The sequence below is a fragment of the Equus asinus genome, chromosome 16, assembly GCF_041296235.1.
Source record: "Equus asinus isolate D_3611 breed Donkey chromosome 16, EquAss-T2T_v2, whole genome shotgun sequence".
Taxonomy (NCBI): Eukaryota; Metazoa; Chordata; class Mammalia; order Perissodactyla; family Equidae; genus Equus; species Equus asinus.
The window spans coordinates 20,048,992-20,066,832 of NC_091805.1; the positions used below are offsets into that span (position 1 = coordinate 20,048,992).

Below are 17,841 nucleotides of genomic sequence, written 5' to 3' on the forward strand. Positions count from 1 at the left end.
TCCAAAATCCCAGACATGGCCCTGAAAGATCTGGCCTCTAGGACTCTCCATCCTCATCTCTGAACAGCCGCCCCTACTTAGTGTGCACTTTAGCCATACTGAACTTGTCTGCTTTCTCCAGACATACCACACTCCTTCTCACTCACCTCTGGACCATTCTTCTACTTGGAGTTCCATCCCACCCCACCCCAACATGGCTGACCCCTCATTATTCAGATTTCATTTTACAAACTCCCTCCCTAACCTTTATCTCCAACTGGGTTAGATGCCCCTGCTATGCTCTGCCATAGCACCCTCGGTTTCTTAGACCATTACACTTACCATCGAGTATTATAACTGCTTATTTTATTTTCTGCTTCCCCACTAGATTACTGCTATTGTGAGGTCAAGTACTGTAACTGCCTTGGTCACTGTTTTTCCAAAACCAGCACAATGCCCAGAACGCAGTAGAATTCAAACATTACTCGATGATTGAATACATCCACACTTAGGACTTTCAAAGAGATGACGCTTTCTTTTATCTTCCTTTCCTGTGAAAACGTGGACAATTCCCTTATTCTTCCTTTGCCAGGTTTATAACATTTTCAGTTAATTGAATGTAGTAACATTTATGAAGTCATTATTTAATTCTGAAAATATGACTACTCAATGGAGTTAATCATGTGCATAATATTGCAGGAACGGTAACCAGGCCTTTGACAAAAATGGGAAAAAATAATTGATTGCAATTTTTGCTATAATTAGTAGATCCAAAAGTAGAGTTAGAGGTTAACTAAACTTTTAAGTATGGATAATAAATTACAGTTTATCTTTCATAAGCTATAAATTACAGTTTATTACTTTCATGATAAATTATGATAAATTACAGTTTGACTTTTATAAACTATAAATTAGAGTTATGAATTTATCAGTATGTTATGGTTGCACAGGAAATCTTAATAGACAATCTGCAAAAAGCTCCATTTAACAGACTTAAAAATGCACACTGAAACTGCCAATTTATGTCTCCACTTCCTATTTGGTAAATTTACAATCTTCTCTTTCATTCCAACAAAAATTAATAACTCTACTTTCTGATAACTTTTGCTTTCTCTGTTTCATATACTTTCTCCCACATTCTACGTGTTTAAACCGTCCCTTTTCTACAAAGCCTGCTCAAGCACCTCCTCCTCTGTGAGGAGCTGAACGCACTATCCCCGCCCTCAACTCCGTAACTTTGCCTGCACTTCTCAATGGCATATTATGTTTTATTTATATTTCCATATAAACCATTTCTATACAGGGCCACTGCACACACATATGTGCTTTGAAATCCATTTCTATGTACGACCACTGCATACATGTGTGTGCTTTAAAATGCATCCTCGCCACAACTAGAAGGACCTGCAACTAAGATACACAACTATGTACCGGGGGGGTTTGGGAAATAAAGCAGGGAAAAAAAAAAAAGGAAGATTGGCAACAGTTGTTAGCCTAGGTGCCAATCTTTGAAAAAAAAAAATAAAATGCATCCTTGTGCTCCCAGAGGGGGTGCCTTTCCCTAATTAGCCTGCCAAGAACAGAAGTGTTTTTTAATAATTTTCAAAAAGCTGTCCATAAATTAGAAGCGGTCTTATTTATGTATGCAACTCTTCTAGACTATAAAAATCTGACAGGAGAGACTTTGATTCGTATAACCTTTATACACAATGGTGCTTTAAAATTATACTGCACAAATTAATAAAATCATAGATTCCGTCTGGTATCACTTACCAAATTGGACTCATTAGGTGGAATATATTTCTCTGTTCCCATTCGCACAAGCCCATCATGGTAGAGAAATATTTTTAGTGGATCACACGATGTTATCAGAATATAAATTCGTAAATCAAACTTGTAACCTTCCATCAGGAACGGCTTTTCAATGTATTCTTGAACAATCAAGTGATCCTGAGATGGAAGTTTGTCACCATTTCTTATTAAAGAAATCCTAAGTTTAAAGAAAAGAATTAAAAGAATAATTTGATATGGAGTCAAGATGTTTACAAAGTTATAGATAATACTCAAGAAGAAAACAGTGGAGTGAGGAACTCCAAGGTCTGTCCCTCCAGAAAAGCAATGAATAACAAAAAAAATTGTTAGAATCAACTTTTTTGCAACCCTGATAACTAACCAAAAGTTTGTGACAACCAGGGAACACAATCAAAAACATAAACAAAAAAACCACACAGCTGAATCTGTGTAAAAGAACTTTGTGGCATTTTAAGGTACTTTGGTCCCAGACCCCTACCCCCAGCTCAGCAGTGGCTTTGAGCAGCAGCCCATGTTCCCAGTACAGGTACTGGTTTTAGAGGAAGCAGAAGAGACTTTATCTTTGTGGTTGTTTGGGGATGTTTTCTGACCTGTCTGGTGAGTCCCTGAAGGGCTTCAAAGGACTTGCTTTTATTTTTCCTAATTGGGAACTCTCCCAGTGCTAAGGCAGTTACTTGGGGGGCAATTGCTGAAGACATTTCAACACAGTCCCTGCTGCCTAGGGCAACAAATAACAGTTGGGGAAAACAATGTATTATATAATATATTATATGTTGTATAATATAATATATATAATATATAATATATTAGATATATTCTACAGATGAACTAAAATAAATTGAGGAGAAAGACTGAAGAATGAGAATTTGAGGGGAATAAAGGTTTAGAAAAGCTCGGACATTTCTGGGAATCTAGAAGGCCATAGGCATTCCCAGGGCTAGATGCTAGCTCAGGAAAGATCTGAGAAGACCCTAAGCTCCTACCTCTGGCTACCATCAGGTTCTGCACATGCAGGAAGAGAAGGCTAAGTCAGAGTTATAAACTGCCTCGTTGAGTGCTGAAGGCATGCTGCAACACACACAGTCCATCCACAAGGATTGGGAGATATTTTTGTTGTCGTTGTTCCAAGTGCCTAAGGGAATCTCTGTCCAACTTACTAGCTGACCACTGACCAAATAGAACAGGAACTTCAGAGGCCACACACAGCAAACAATATAGACTTAACAAAATCATTTCAGAAAGGTCACTAAACAAATAAACAAATACAACAAGCAAAACCCTGTAGAGGGGAAAAGAATCTGATTTCCAGATTCCTATATAATATTCAAAATGTCCAGTTTTCAACAAAAAATTATGAGTCATACAAAGAAAAAAAGAAAGTATGGCCCATACACAGGAAAATCATCAATTAATAGAAACTATTTCTGAGGAAACCCAGACATTGGGCTTACTAGACAATCAACTATTTAAATCAACTAGTTTAAATTTGTTCAAAAAGCTAAAGGAAGCCATGTACAAAGAACTGAAGGAAACCATGAGAATGGTATCTCACCAAATAGAGAATATCAACAGAGACAGAAATTCTTTTAAAAAGGTGGGGGGCAGGGGGCAGCCCCATGGCCTAGTGGTTAAGTTCAGCATGCTCCACTTTGACAGCCTGGGTTCGGTTCTGGGGCATGGACCTACACCAGTTACTGGCAGGGTGGCCTTACTGTGGCAGCGTCCCACATAGAAAATAGAGAGAAACTGGCACAGATGTTAGAGCAGGGTGAATTTTCCTGAGGAAAAAAAAAGGGGTGGTGGGGAGACCCAAACAGAAACTGTGGTGTTAAAAAGTACAACAACCAAAACAAAAAATTCACAAAAGATCTGGGAAAGCAGAAAAAGAATCAGTGAACATGAAGATAGGTCAATTGAGATTAACTAGTCTGAGCAACAGAGAGAAAAAAGAATGAAGAAAAATGAACCAAGCTTAAGAGTCCTGTGGGACACCATCAAGAACACCAACATACATATAATGGGAGCATCAAAGGAAAAAGAGAGAAAGAGGCAGAAAGAATATTTGAAGAAGTAATGGCTGAGAACTTCCCAATCTGATTAAAAATATTAACCTACATATCAAAGAAGCTCCATGAATTCTGAGTAGGATAAACTCAAAGAGATTCACACTGAGACACATTATAATCAAACTGTCAAAGGTCAAGACAAAGAGAGAATCTTGAAAGCAGCAAGACTGAAGTGACTCATCACGCCCAAGGTTCCTCAATAAGATGAACAGATGATCTCTCACCAGAGACAATGGAGGTCAGAACAGTGAGATAATATATTCAAGGCGCTGACAGAAAAAGAAAAACTGTTAACCAAGAATTCTCTATCTGACAAAACTGTTCAAAATTGAAGGACATTCCCAAAGAAACAAAAAGTGAGAGAGTTTGTGGCTAGTCTACCTGGCCTACAAGAAATGTGAAAGAGAATCTTTCAGGCTGAAACAAAAGGACACTAGACAACGACTCATACCCGTACAAAGAAATAAAGAACACTTGCACAGGTGACTACATAGGTATATAAAAAAGTCACTATTAGTGAAATTTAGGTTTGTAATTGCTCATTTTTCCTTTGTCATTTAAAACAAAGCTGCATAAAGCAATAATTATAAATCTACATTGATGGGTATATAACATATACAGAGGTACTTTGTGACAATAACAACATAAAGGGGGGCAGAGCTATATAGGAGCAAAGTTTTTCTTACTATTGAAACTACATTAATATTAATCCAAACTAGACGGTTATAAATTGAATGTTAATTGTAATCCCAGGGCAACCATTAAAAAAAAAACTCAAAAATATATAGTAAAAGAAGTGATAAGGAAATTAAAATGGTACACTAGAAAATATCCATTTAACACACAAGAGAGAAATGGAGAAATGGAGGAATCAAACTATACAAAACATACATAAAACAAACAACAAAATGGCAAACGTAAATCTTTCTTTATTGATAATTACATTAAATACAAATGGATTAACTTTCCAATTAAAAGACAAGATTTGGCAGAATGTATAAAAAAATGGTCCAACTATGTGCTGGCTACAAGCGATTCATTTTAGATTGAAAGACTCAGGTTGAAAGTGAATGGATGGCAAAGATATTCTCCATGCAAACAGTAACCAAAAGAGAACTAGAGTGGCTATACTAATATCAGAAAAAATAGACTTTAAGACAAAAATTATTACAAGAGAAAAAGAAAGACACTATATAATGATTTTAAAAAGTCAACCCAGTCCTGATGGCCTAGTGGTTAAAACTCAGTGTGGTCCACTTTGGTGGCCCAGGTTCGGTTCCCAGGCATGGAACCACACCATGTATCTGTCAGTAGCCATGCTGTGGTGGCAGCTCACAAAGAACTAGGAGGATTACTACTAGAATATATACAACCTTGTACTGGGGATTTGGGGAGGGGAAAAAAAGGGGAAGACTGGCAACAGATATTAGCTCAGGGTGAATCTTTCCCAGGGGCAAAAAAAAAAAAAAAAAATTCAACGCATCAAGAAGATATAATAATTATAAACATATATCCACCTAACAACAGAGCTCCAAAATATATGAAGCAAAAACTGACAGAAGTGAAAGGAGAAACAGACAACAATAACAGTTGGAGTCTTCCATACCCCACTTTCAATAATGAATAGAACGACTAAACAGAAGACCAGCAAGGAAACAGATATATTCCACAGATGAGAGGGGTGTCCTTTAGCTACACACTACTGCATTACATGAGATAAACCCAGGCAGCACAGAAGGCTTCTCAGCTATTTTTTATACTATTGTCAAATCAGATTATTACTTATTTATAATGTTTTAACATTAAATATAAATATTTTAACATTAAAATTGAGAAAAATGTGAGCTTCAATTATCCCCCCAAATTTTCCCCTTAATACTAACATACAGCTAACCAACTTTACATTAAAGAATTAATAGAAAATTCCCACTAATAATACATGTTAATTTTTCAAATTATTAAACCACAGTTAATAATGTCTGATTAAATTATGAAATTAGGACTAAAAGTTAAAAGAAAATTTGTTGAACAATAATTTACCTGGAAGCTACATTTCCAAATTTTTTTTCCCCACCACACTTTAAATCAAAAGATTAAAATGACTCATATGTTTTTATTAAAAGCTGCCTCAGCCACATTTTCTTTGAAAAAGTACACTGCAGAAAACTAACATAAGAAAACAAAGGAAAAAGGAATATTAAGTTGCATAATCTAGTCTCAGCTAACACATCCAGTACTTGGCATTTTAGCTTAAAATGTGTTCTACTCATTTTCAATCCAATTATTATCACTACAGAAAGAAAAACACTTCTTTGTAAAGCAACAAAGATACATATTTTACTTAAGATTTCTAGCCATGAAAAGAGTAACTAACTTCCTTTCCATTTCTTTCTCCAAGTCAGTTTAGCTCTACTGTAGCAACTGATTTTACTCTCCAAACTTACTCTAAAATTATTACAAAAAATGCAAATTTTATGTTTAAGACAAAATTAGAAAACATCTTTTTTTTTTCTATTTTGTTGTCTCCTACTAAAGTCGTACAACCTGTTGACTTAATTTTTAAATTGAATTACTGAAGCCTGTGGGACAGGGTAAAAGGCATTCTTAAATATTTAGCTTCCAAAAAGCAGTATTTATAAATCTATTTACTATTTTTTTCATATCAGTACTCTACCATGAGCAGATGCTCACATTTATTCTTCTCCTCAATTTTTTATTTTTATATATTCCAGGTGAAAAATACCTACCCATGACCCATTGCACCATTAGCTGGTTTTACTATAAAAGTTTTCTGCTTTCTTTTTTTCTTCAGTTCTTTCATATAGTTCTGGAATTGTGTATATTCTGCAGGGAAGATCCATGTTCGAGGAACAAAGGTATAATCCAGAGGCCGAGACTTGATCATTCTGTAAATTAGAGATAATATGAAAAGTAATTCCTATCCAAACTTTTCTAAATTTTCTTTCCCTGTGACATTTACTATAAGGATTTAAATTCCCTCCATTTCTTCATTTATTGATTCATTCATTGATTTATTCAACAAATGTCTATTAAGCACCTACTACGTGCTAGGCACTATTCTAGACACTGGGAATACATCAGTGAAAAAAACAGACAAGAATCTCTGCCATATACACTAACTTACATATTAGTAGGTCAGACATTTATTTGAGTGTGTACTAACTGCTAGGCACTGGAGATACTAAGATAAACTAATACGATCTTTGCCCTAAGGAATTTACATATAGTCTATCAATTAAATAGAATGTGATAGGTGCAGTAAAGGCATATAAGGCAAGGTAACACATGGAGAGAGTCATTAACTGCCTCAGGGATGGGGCTGGGCAGTAGGAAATGGTTCCCAGCCAGGTGTCATTCATATTGCTTCTTTAACGATGACTTCGAGTGCTCTGGGTCACCCACAGGGCGCAGTTTTTCATCACCTTTTACTCCAGTGTTTTTTGGAGTTTACCTACTTTTCTGAGAAAACCACGTGAAGCCTCTGAATCAGAGAAGTTTTATTTATATCAACTACATGTGCCTATACATGTGGTTTTATGGCTACAATGTATATCCTGATATTTTTGTATTTGCTACAAATCGGGCTGTCTATTTGATACAAAACTTAGGGATATTACTAGGCATAAATGTTTACTTTTGATTAATCCCAAATGTTAACCATTTTGCATATATCGATTCCCAAGAAAAATTAAGAAATTAGGAGAAGTATTTAAAAATATTACTTATGAAAGAAAATTTGTTTCAAATAATGTCTTTTATAAATGTATGCAAATCTTTTATAGAGGAGCCGATACTGTCCCCAAATTAGACTAGAAAAACCTAAAATGGAGCCACAGTATATAGTATGCACAAAGGGCCTAAAATCTAAGACTAGGGTGTGGAATACATGAGCCACTTGGCTTCCACAACTGGAGGTTCACACGGTTATCATATTTCAAGTGCTCATTCAAGAGAATCCTGTAAGAAAGTTATGTTTCCACTATAATAAGGGAAATAATTATTAGTTCCATCTGTCAAATCCAGAATAAGCTGACAAGCTAAACAATGTCAGTGCAAAACAGGCTAACATCAACTGGTTTGAAACACACACACAAATCTAAAGGAAACACAATATAACAGTGCTAATGTCCTTGTTTTTATTTCCAACACCTTTAAATGTATTTATTATATTTTATAATATGAAATTTTTTATATTTTTATGATATGAAATTAGATCAAGTTAAAGCTTTAATTAGAACAATATATTTCATTTTTTAATTTTTTTGTGAGGAAGATTGGCCCTGAGCTAACATGTGTTGCCAATCTTCCTATTTTTCCTTGAGGAAGATTGTGACTGAGCTAACATACGTCCCAATCTTCCTCTATTCTGTATGTAGGCTGCCACCTCAGCATGGCTTGATGAGTGGTGTGTAGGTCCACGCCCAGGATCCAAACCCACAAACCCCGGGCCACCAAAGCAGAGCACGTGAACTTAACCACTACGTCACCGGACTGGCCCCTAGAACAATATATTTTAAAACTAACCATGTCGAATTTACGAATAATACCATTCTTTCACATAGATATTTGAAAAAATTCCAAGCACACATGTATTGAGGACATATACTTTATTCCATTTAGGTAATCTAGCACAAAGCATATGATGTAAAAATGTATAGCTTTAAAAGAGAGATGCAGTCTTACTTAGGAATTTGAGAATCTAAGATAATTTCTGCTCCTAGTTCTGTCATAGATTTACCAAATGATATTAAACATGTAATTTAGTTAACTCTTTTTTTATATTACTTGGTCATCACTTTTTATCTAATAGAAGATAATTTTTTCCTTAAGGAGAATTCCAAGGATTCCATAGAATGGGAAATTGCCTATCTGCAATAGCTTAGTAATGGGTCTACATCTAACCCTCTTTCCTCTCCGACCATATAGACTTCTGTTCTCTATGAAGCAGCCAGAACGATCTTTTCAACATGCAAATCTGGTCATATTACCAACTTTATCTCCCCCTCCTCTCCATGGCATTAGGATAAGACCATAATCCTGAACATCACCCTTCAGTTGATCTCTTCCCCACACCCCATCAATCTCTCTGTGCTCCAGCTACATTTGGCCTTAGTTCAGTATCTTGATTACTCATGCTTTCTACTATCACATGACCTCAGCGCATGCTATCTTTCTGCCCAGACAGCTGTTACCTACCATCTTCACCAGCAAACTCCCACTCATCATTCATAGTTCAGCTTTCACATCACTGCCCTTCCTCAGGGAAATTCTCCAATGCCTTCCTAAGTTAGAAGTCCTTCACTATGCACTGATTTAGAACTATGTACCTCTACTTCACAGCACTTTTCACAGTTGCAATGCAAAGTTGTAAAAGCCTTAAGTCTGCTTTTGATCACTTCATGTGCCCAAAGCCCAGCACAGTGCCTGGCATATAACAGATATTGAATAAATATGTGTTACATAAAAATAAAAAACTTAAATGAAACACACGGCCAAAGCTTCACAGAGATAATTCCCTTTCTCTAAAGTCCATCTTCCTAGAATCCCTATGCTAGTAAATCACACCACCTACACTATATCCTAAGCCAGAAACCCAGGAGGCTTCCTGGAGACTTCTCTCCTCCTCCCTTCAATTCTTACACCATAGCAGTCTTCAAGTCCTATCAATTCTAGCTGCTTCATATCTTTCAGGTTTATTTTCTCTGCCCCATTCCCACTCTCTCTGTTTTGGTTTATTAGATGCTCATTACTTCTCACCTAGATGTTGACAACCATCTCCTCTAGGACTTCCTCCTTCTAAACCTACATTCACTGAATCCATTATCTACAATACCACCAAGATGACCTAAAACATATTATTTCTCCACTTAAACTCATTAAATAACTCATTTCTCTCAGGATAAAGAGAAATGTCTGTTGAGCAGTTAAAGAGATTAAAGAATCAATGATTAAATAAAAGATAATAACATGGCATACACAGCCTGGCCTTTGCATTTACCTCTAGTATCATACTCATCACCCCTCATCACCATAAAAACTGCCTAAACTTCCCCAAACATCTCATGTTGCTTTGTCTCCATATATTTTTCTCTCACCCTTGTCTTTGCCTACAATCTCCTTGCTTTCTTCTCAAATGGAGAACTCCTATACACTTTTCAATATCCATCTCATACTTTGACCTCTAGAAAGCCTTCTCTGTCCTCCCAAAAATGATCTCTCCCACCATCTTTGTCACCACCACACATTGACCATTCTCATGTGGCACCAATAAACCATATTGTAAGTATCAGTCTCTCTGCCTTACTAAAATGTGAGTTCCACGTAGGGACTAGGCCTTAGTTATCTTGTTTACTTCAAAGTTAGCAGTCTCTCGGGCATATAGTAGACAGGCAAAAAATATTTGTTGAGTGAATGCATGTACAAACTTACACATGGACATATACTGATATTTCTTTAATTACACACACAAGTTGACTAACCTTTCTCTGTGAAAGAGTTCTCTTTTTAAAAAATTTCTCAATTTACCACTCAACTTTCTTAACCTAAAAAATATCTAATCAACAGAAATATAAAGTGCATAAATTCTGCAGTTAACTCAGTATAACACTTGAGTACGTGTTAACAGTTTTTCCCATGAAAGCAGATTATTACTCGAAATATTCGTCTCAGAGATAAATATATGTGTATGTATGTCCCTGAGTGGGCATATATGCATGTGTCTATGTGTATGCGTGTGCATGTACATACCTACTACAGTGCCAGGCATACATTAGATGCTCAATAACCAGTATATGAACACACATACAGACGGCATATAATGCAACAAAGAAGTTTCCTGCAAGGTTTAACTGAAAATCAATAAATTTATATTGAATATCATATACAGATAACCTCTTAGATTTAAAAGAAAAACTTATGTTGCTAGAGAGACAGTAAGTTGCAGTAAAAAGAACCCTGAGATTCTGGAGAACAGGATTCTGCTGCAGCTCTGCTAGTCACTATTTGTTTGACTTTGTGCAAGATCTTCATGTCTCTGACCCTCGGTTACCTCCTCTGCAAAGGGGAAGAATAGAACCAGGGAACTTTTAAGACCCTTCTGGCTCTAAAATTCTCTCTCTTCATCAAAATATCATTTCAAATCAATGTAATCTTGTGAAAGATAGCACTATAATACTCAAAATGTAAACTTCCAACAGGTCTTCTCTATTACAAGAAAATGAAGATTACTTAGTCATATTTCTTGCTAAGAAATCCTTCCTACAGATCTCTCCCATTCCTGGAAAATGGTTGATCCTCTGGAAAATAAAAAGGTAAACATTAATATTCTCATTGACTTAAGAAATATATTCATTTGTACTATAATACGGTTATATGGTATAATACAGTATTACAGTTATAACCATCCTTTGAGTTTAATGTTTAATAAACTGACAATTATTAATGTAAAAATATTTAAAATTAAACGACCTTCAATGAATTTCTGGAATTAAGGAATCTATGGTAATCAGAGAATAAAATTGCAAAATTTTAAAGAAATCAGAAAATGGTGTTTACTTAGACATTAAAGTTATATTCTTCTGTGTTGAGTAACTGATAATTCAATGTCCAAATCATTTTGGGTATTCCAGATTTACTACATTCATACAGATAAGCACTCGAGAAAAATTGATGAAAATGGACTTATTTGTTGCCTGTAGTCAATTTTGTATCACCCTCTACACTAACAGATGAAGAAGAACTATACAAAATATCAATTGTCTAAAATTCCATGTATTTGGCTTTTTAGTTTCAGCTTTTTATTTTTTTAATGTAAGTTTGTATTAGATTCTAAAAATAAATAATGAAGCCAGATTACACAAAGCCAACATTACAAGGTATTTCCACACCCTGATCTCTCTCCGCAATCTATTCCATATCACTCATCTTTAAGTATAATGCAAAGCACCAGCCCAGGAAGCATTTTCTTTTAAAAATCCTTCCTTAACGATGGAAAGAGGTCAAAAGCTAAATTTGAAAAGATGCAGGCTTCACAGAAATAGTCAGTACAACTAGACAGCAACAAAACAGGCTATTCAGGTAAGTTACAACTGAAATTTAATATTTCAACATATTAAGAACCCTATCTAAAGAAAATTATAATGGAGTTCATACAACTTTCCGAATGACCAATAACTGGTCCTGATTAATTTCCCACCTGGTAATTTTGCAGCTCTGCAATCTTCTCCTGCTGAACCGCAGAATCACACCATATGAGGTTACTTGTTTCATCCTCATCTGGAGTTTTCATAAATCCCATTTCATCTATTACTAAACGGACTGCAAGGAAACAGTTAATTTAAACCAAAATTAACATAATTCTGAAATACATTCATTGTGGAAACGTTTTCTGATATATATAAATGCCAGCTCACAGTATTTCATTTGTAAAATACACATTAGTTATAGGATAACCGTATTTTTAGTTTCACCAACTTATCTAGGGCCAGATTACACTCAGTAGTAACTAACAACTGTTTTTAGGTTACACTGAAAATCCTTAGCTTCAATTCTCTGAGATTTAACAGGTACACCACACTGCTAAAGAGTTTAGTCATTATTCATAGCAACAAACATACACACAGCTGAGACAACATTTTTACTCAGGAAAATGTGCTTTCATGGCTTTTTTGTGACCTTGGTCTAGGTACAAAAGGAAAAAAGTAAAAATAGCCCCTGATCATCAGACCTATCCTATACTTTCCACCTCCCTAGTTCAAATTATTTTTAGCAGTTAAAACCGAGTCAGCTATGTTGACTCAGGATATGAAATAATGCAGCAGAATTCACGGTGGAGATTTGGAAAATGGCCCTTCCATCTGCTCCCAACACTCCAATCCCATTGAAAAATTTATGCTCAGAGGAAAGCTTGTTTTTTAGTACCAACTATTTATATGCTCCTCTCTAACTTGGATATCACAATTAACATATTGATATTTTTGTTCCAATGAATTTCAAGTTTAAAATAAATATAGCAAATACTTAGGATAAATTTTGGGTTCCAACAGAATTCTGAGTCTTAACAGAATGGTGTTACTACATAGCAGTGCTTCAATAATTTATTTTTAAATGTTTTCCTTTTACTGGTACCCTATATATGAGCAGAAATGGTAAAAACGGATCAACTGTCTGAACTTGTCTTAAGAGTGAAACTGATGACCAGGCACCTGTTGGTCTCAAGTCCTGGGGACTCTTGACTGCTTTTTGGCTGAGGAGAAATAAAGGGCTTTTTATGCAACAGTGCCTAGAACACAAGCATAAAAGGAGAGGACGGTGATTGGAGATAGACGAGGTTGGGAAGGGGATTGTTGAGTTGAAGTAACTGTTTTCCGTGAGAACCTTAGTAAAACTGGGCGCTGTTCTGAAGGCCCTGGTGGCAATGTACAAGAGTTGGGGAAAGGGCTGTTCCTCTCTTGTCCGCCACAGACCACCACGTAGCTTTGGCATCCTAAGGGCTCAGGAGCAGCTGTGCCTTCCAGAGCTCATAGGAAGGGCAAGGGCAATAGTGACACAGCCTGGAAGAATCCTTTCACTGGCTTAGAAGCAGAGAACCATGATGAGGCCAGAACAGCAGGTCAGGAGCAGACCTGTTCCTGAGTCCATGAGAGACACTGTCTGGGGCCTCTCAGAAATAACTGGAAAGATCTTGAGCGAAACAGAACTAGCGGCCATCACGGAGGGAGGAAGTGCAATGAGTTACTAAAACATGGGTATTAATGTATTCGTGGGCCAGTGAGGCTGGGAACAATCAGGTTACATAACTATGGTGGAAAAGATCCATTCTTTCTTTAGAGTCACAAAATCAAATTTGTAAGGTCAGTCATATATAAATCTTTTATTATGAAATTCAAAGCTTGGAGAGCTGACAAAGTTAAACTTCAGAGAAAAATACAATGTAAGGTATTAAACTGTCACTTTTTTCAGCTAAGCTATTTAATCACATTTTTGTTAGAACTGAAATTTTAGAAATCAATTGGTATCTTTTTAAAGATACTTCCTCCACCACATAGAAAAGAAATTCCTTTAATGTGTTAGTTCCAAATAATAGGTTGTTGACAGCTAAACCCTAAATCCATGCTTTTAAATGTTGGTCTTTTAGGAGTTCTCTTTTAAAAGAGAGATGAAATAATTGCCCCATATTGAATTTCTACCAAACCAAACTCTCTATTGGTAAAATAGAGATAACCACACTAACAATTTTTCTCACGTTTCCCTTTGCAAACTTACATATCCCCTTCTCCAATCTTTCTTGTCCCCATTTAATGAAAACTACCAAAAATATATTCCTCACAAATCTGTCTTACTTTTTTTTTTGCCTTGACCCACAGATCTTTCAGAGGCTGTTCAGGAGTTTTAAAAACAGGAACCCACGCAATGACTCTGAATTTTGATACAGAAGACACCTTAACAGTCCTCATTTTAAATTTTATATTTTATTTAGGCAGCATGATATCGTGAAAAGAACCGTGAATTTAGCACCAAATTAATTCAGGTTCAAGTTCCACTTTTGCCATCTGTGTGACCTTGGTTACGTGGCTCTCACTGAGCTTCAGTTTCTTCAACTCTGCCATAGGGGAATTATAAAAATAATAATGTGAAATTTCACAATGTATTAATTGTAGGACTACTTTGGGAATGTACTTCACTATTCCACAACATGTCTACCTGAGGAAATATGAGAGAAATTTCTCTCAAGATGCAGGAATAGAAAAAGTCACACATTTCCTTTGAATAACCAGTATGATTTTATCTTCTGGACACTGTACATTCTAAAATTGGTAATGTTTCAATATTTGCTGGGGTGGCTAGGAAGCTCTGAATCAAATCCATGCCCATCTCTAACTAGAGAGCATCTCATGGAACGTATTTTGTATTCTCATCAGCCACAAGATTCATCTTATTTTACTATCTTTATTTTTCCTTATTTATTTTCTTATGGCTTTTAGCCACTTCAAATTCACTATGAGAGCGAGGAAACACAGGGGAAAAGGGAGCAAGGGAGTAATGCAGCCTATTTCAAAGGGTTATTTGGAAGATTAAATGAGGTAATGCATGTGAAAACATTTAGTCAAGGGTAATAAAAAGGATCAATATGAAAACTAGTAGTGGCCAAAGTACTCTACGTGAGCAAACAGGCAATGCCAGGGCAAAAACACTAGTGTCCTGCAGATGGCCTGGTTATCTTTCCATTAGATAATTCAGCCTGTCAAGGGAGCAGTAATCAAATTACAAGAAGTTAGCTGCTGCATATCACTAGGTTAAGTGAGAGAAAAGCAAGGTAGCGCTTTCTCCATGACACATGCCCTGTTCTCTTTCCCTCCCCTGTACTTAGCTCCATATTCTCCCAGCAGTCCCTGATCCAAGACTCCAAGCCTGATCTAGCCAGAAATTTTGCTAAACCCCACTGAGCAGGGCTCAGCAAAGAGGTAGGGAATCAGTATGAAGAATGCTAATGCACCTTGAGCCCGGGGGAAAACTTCCTGCAAAAGCGAGAGGGAGAGTGTTGCACTTGAACACTCTCCTTTAGATCCAGGTTCCTTAGGAACCCCACCAGAACCTTCAAAACCAACGAGAGGGTAAGTGAACGCCACCCATCAATCACATTTATAGTGGTCACCTTACTCTTCTTTTTTCACTCTAGAAAATATGCTACAAGTAAACCCTGAACCTCTCACATTGCACCCTCCCACTCTAACTTGCTTAAAGTTTTCTCCTCTGAGGAACCCTTGTTGGAATAGCATATTGGGGGATCTCAATTCCAATCAAATATTCCATTAATTGCTGATGAACTTTCATGAATTACTATACATGGAAATGAGACTCTCAAGATGAAAAAGGGTAAGAATAATCAACATCCTTGAGGGTCATATGATTTTTACACAACTTTTTTAATACAAAATTATTAAGAAAAAGAAGAAGATTGTTTGAGTACTTATAGTATTCGTAATGAGTTTTGCAATGCTGAGCAAAAGCATCTTACCTTAAAGCAATTAATTCTTCTGCAGATACTGCTTACACATAAAAACTAGAATTCCATTAATAAAAAGCAACAGCATCATCAAAAGAATTCTTTAAAGCAGAGAGAGAAATATGGTTTTATTCTGTTTTTTAAGTCAGACTCTCATTATTTAATAAAAATCTCAAATTTTGCACTTTTCATTTTACATTTAACATTTTGATGTTTAAAAAATTATTTACAAAATAATGAATGTTACAGATTAAAGAGAATTTTAGCCCCAAGTGAAAAATGCATTAGAACCATACAATTTTCCTAAGCACATCTATATTTAAAGATTAGTGTTAGAACCATTGGGTTTTAATGTTCGTGTTATTTTATACTTGATTTAAAAATTATGTATTAATCAAAATCATATATATTTAATCCTAGCCCATTAATAACTAAACCTTTTAGCTTACATTGATGTTCTATTTTATTACTGACATGTTAAATATCTCATAAAAAGGAAAATTTTATAGAAGGCATTTAAAAATCCATTACAGGGGCCGACCCCGTGGCCAAGTGGTTAAGTCCGCACACTCCACTCTGGCAGCCGAGGGTTTCACTGGTTCGGATCCTGGGTGCAGACACCACTCATCAGGCCATGCTGAGGTGGCATCCCACATAGAACAACCAGAAGGACCTACGACTGGAATATACAACTATGTACTGGGGGGCTTTGGCAAGAAGAAGAAGAAGAAGGAAAAAAAAAAGAAGATTGGCAATAGATGTTAGCTCAGGTGCCAATCTTAAAAAAAGCAAAAAAACCCATTACATAAAAGATAACTCTCTCTCTGAATTTCTACATTGTTTTCAACATCAAACTAGTTTTCCAACAATTATGACAATCTCATGACTCAGGAGACCTACCAATTTCGAACTTTGTCCCAGCAACATTGGCAGTAATGGTTCCCTTCTTTTTCTTCTTTCTGATTTTCCTTTTCATGGTGCTTTGATAAGGCAATTCTGTATTCAGATCCAAGGGAGAGGGTCCCTGAATAACTTTAAAAGAAATATAAGCCAACCAAATATCACCGAAATAACAAAAATTCCATACCAGAGAACACAAACGCCCCCCAACAGCAAAGTAAAATTATAAGCTCTGTTTCTTTAAGAGCCCCCCATTAATTTTTAATTCTTAAAAAAAAATTAGCAGCAGTGGTCTATAATATACCCATATTGTGTAACGTGATTAAATCAACCTGCTTACCTCTTTCTTGAGGCAGAGATGGCATGATTGCCTGTGCCGAGGAGCAAGTGGCGTGTGCTCGGCACCAAGCTCTCAGGAAAGCTGGAAGGCCGGCATCAGGCTAAGTAGGATGAGGCTCCAGATCTCTGGAAGTTCCTATCATATTATCTTGGTGGAATTCTCAGATTTCAGCACACAAGTTATGGGACAAGAGAGTACCTGTAGGGATTTTAAAACAAAGTCATTTAGAAAACAACTTTTATGAAGTTTTTTTGATATATGCCAATACTACTCTTTTTAAAAATCAAGCAAAGGTGAAAGTTAATGTATTCAATCAACAAATATTTGCTAATTTATTAAACTTTATGCAAAATGCCAAGTGATAGTTTCCAGTCCTAAAAAGTGCAGTCTACAGGAGGTTTTATATGTCATACTTCATATTAACATCCAATAAATAACATGCCATATACAAACAAAACAACAATATTCACTATAATTTATTGAACACTTACTATCTTAGGTCACCTACGCCACTTAATCTTTCAACAAAACTATGAGGTAGAAGCTTTCATCCCCATATTACAGATAAGTAAATTGAGCTCAGAAAGGACAAATCTTTACAGAGAAAGAATGCAACAAAGTGGAGACTAAAATTAAAATTTCTCTGATGTAAGCCACTGCCCTTACCCAGAAGCCCACACACCCTTCACCCCAGTGCCGGAACCCTAGCAGCAGCTCTG

At 36.0% G+C, this 17,841-nt stretch overlaps 1 protein-coding gene across 5 annotated transcripts in view; it reads right to left on the minus strand.

Moving 5' to 3' along the window:
- The window catches only part of TTLL7 (tubulin tyrosine ligase like 7), a 133,270-nt gene that overhangs the window by 73,973 nt on the left and 41,456 nt on the right, over window positions 1-17,841 (minus strand). For 3 of the 5 annotated variants that reach the window (XR_006514561.2, XM_014830093.3, XM_014830092.3), the window contains exons 2-7: window positions 17,123-17,320; window positions 16,783-16,914; window positions 12,073-12,194; window positions 11,106-11,173; window positions 6,605-6,763; window positions 1,753-1,969 (exon numbers count right to left, since the gene is read on the minus strand). Coding sequence is in view for 4 of the 5 variants with exons in the window: in XM_014830093.3 (XP_014685579.1) it covers window positions 1,753-1,969; window positions 6,605-6,763; window positions 11,106-11,173; window positions 12,073-12,194; window positions 16,783-16,914; window positions 17,123-17,147 (723 nt within the window). In the remaining variant the exon portion in view is untranslated. Of the gene's footprint in view, window positions 1-1,752; window positions 1,970-6,604; window positions 6,764-11,105; window positions 11,174-12,072; window positions 12,195-16,782; window positions 16,915-17,122; window positions 17,321-17,841 lie in introns of those variants that run through there. The other 2 variants (XM_014830094.3, XM_044749075.2) reach the window with 2 other exon arrangements.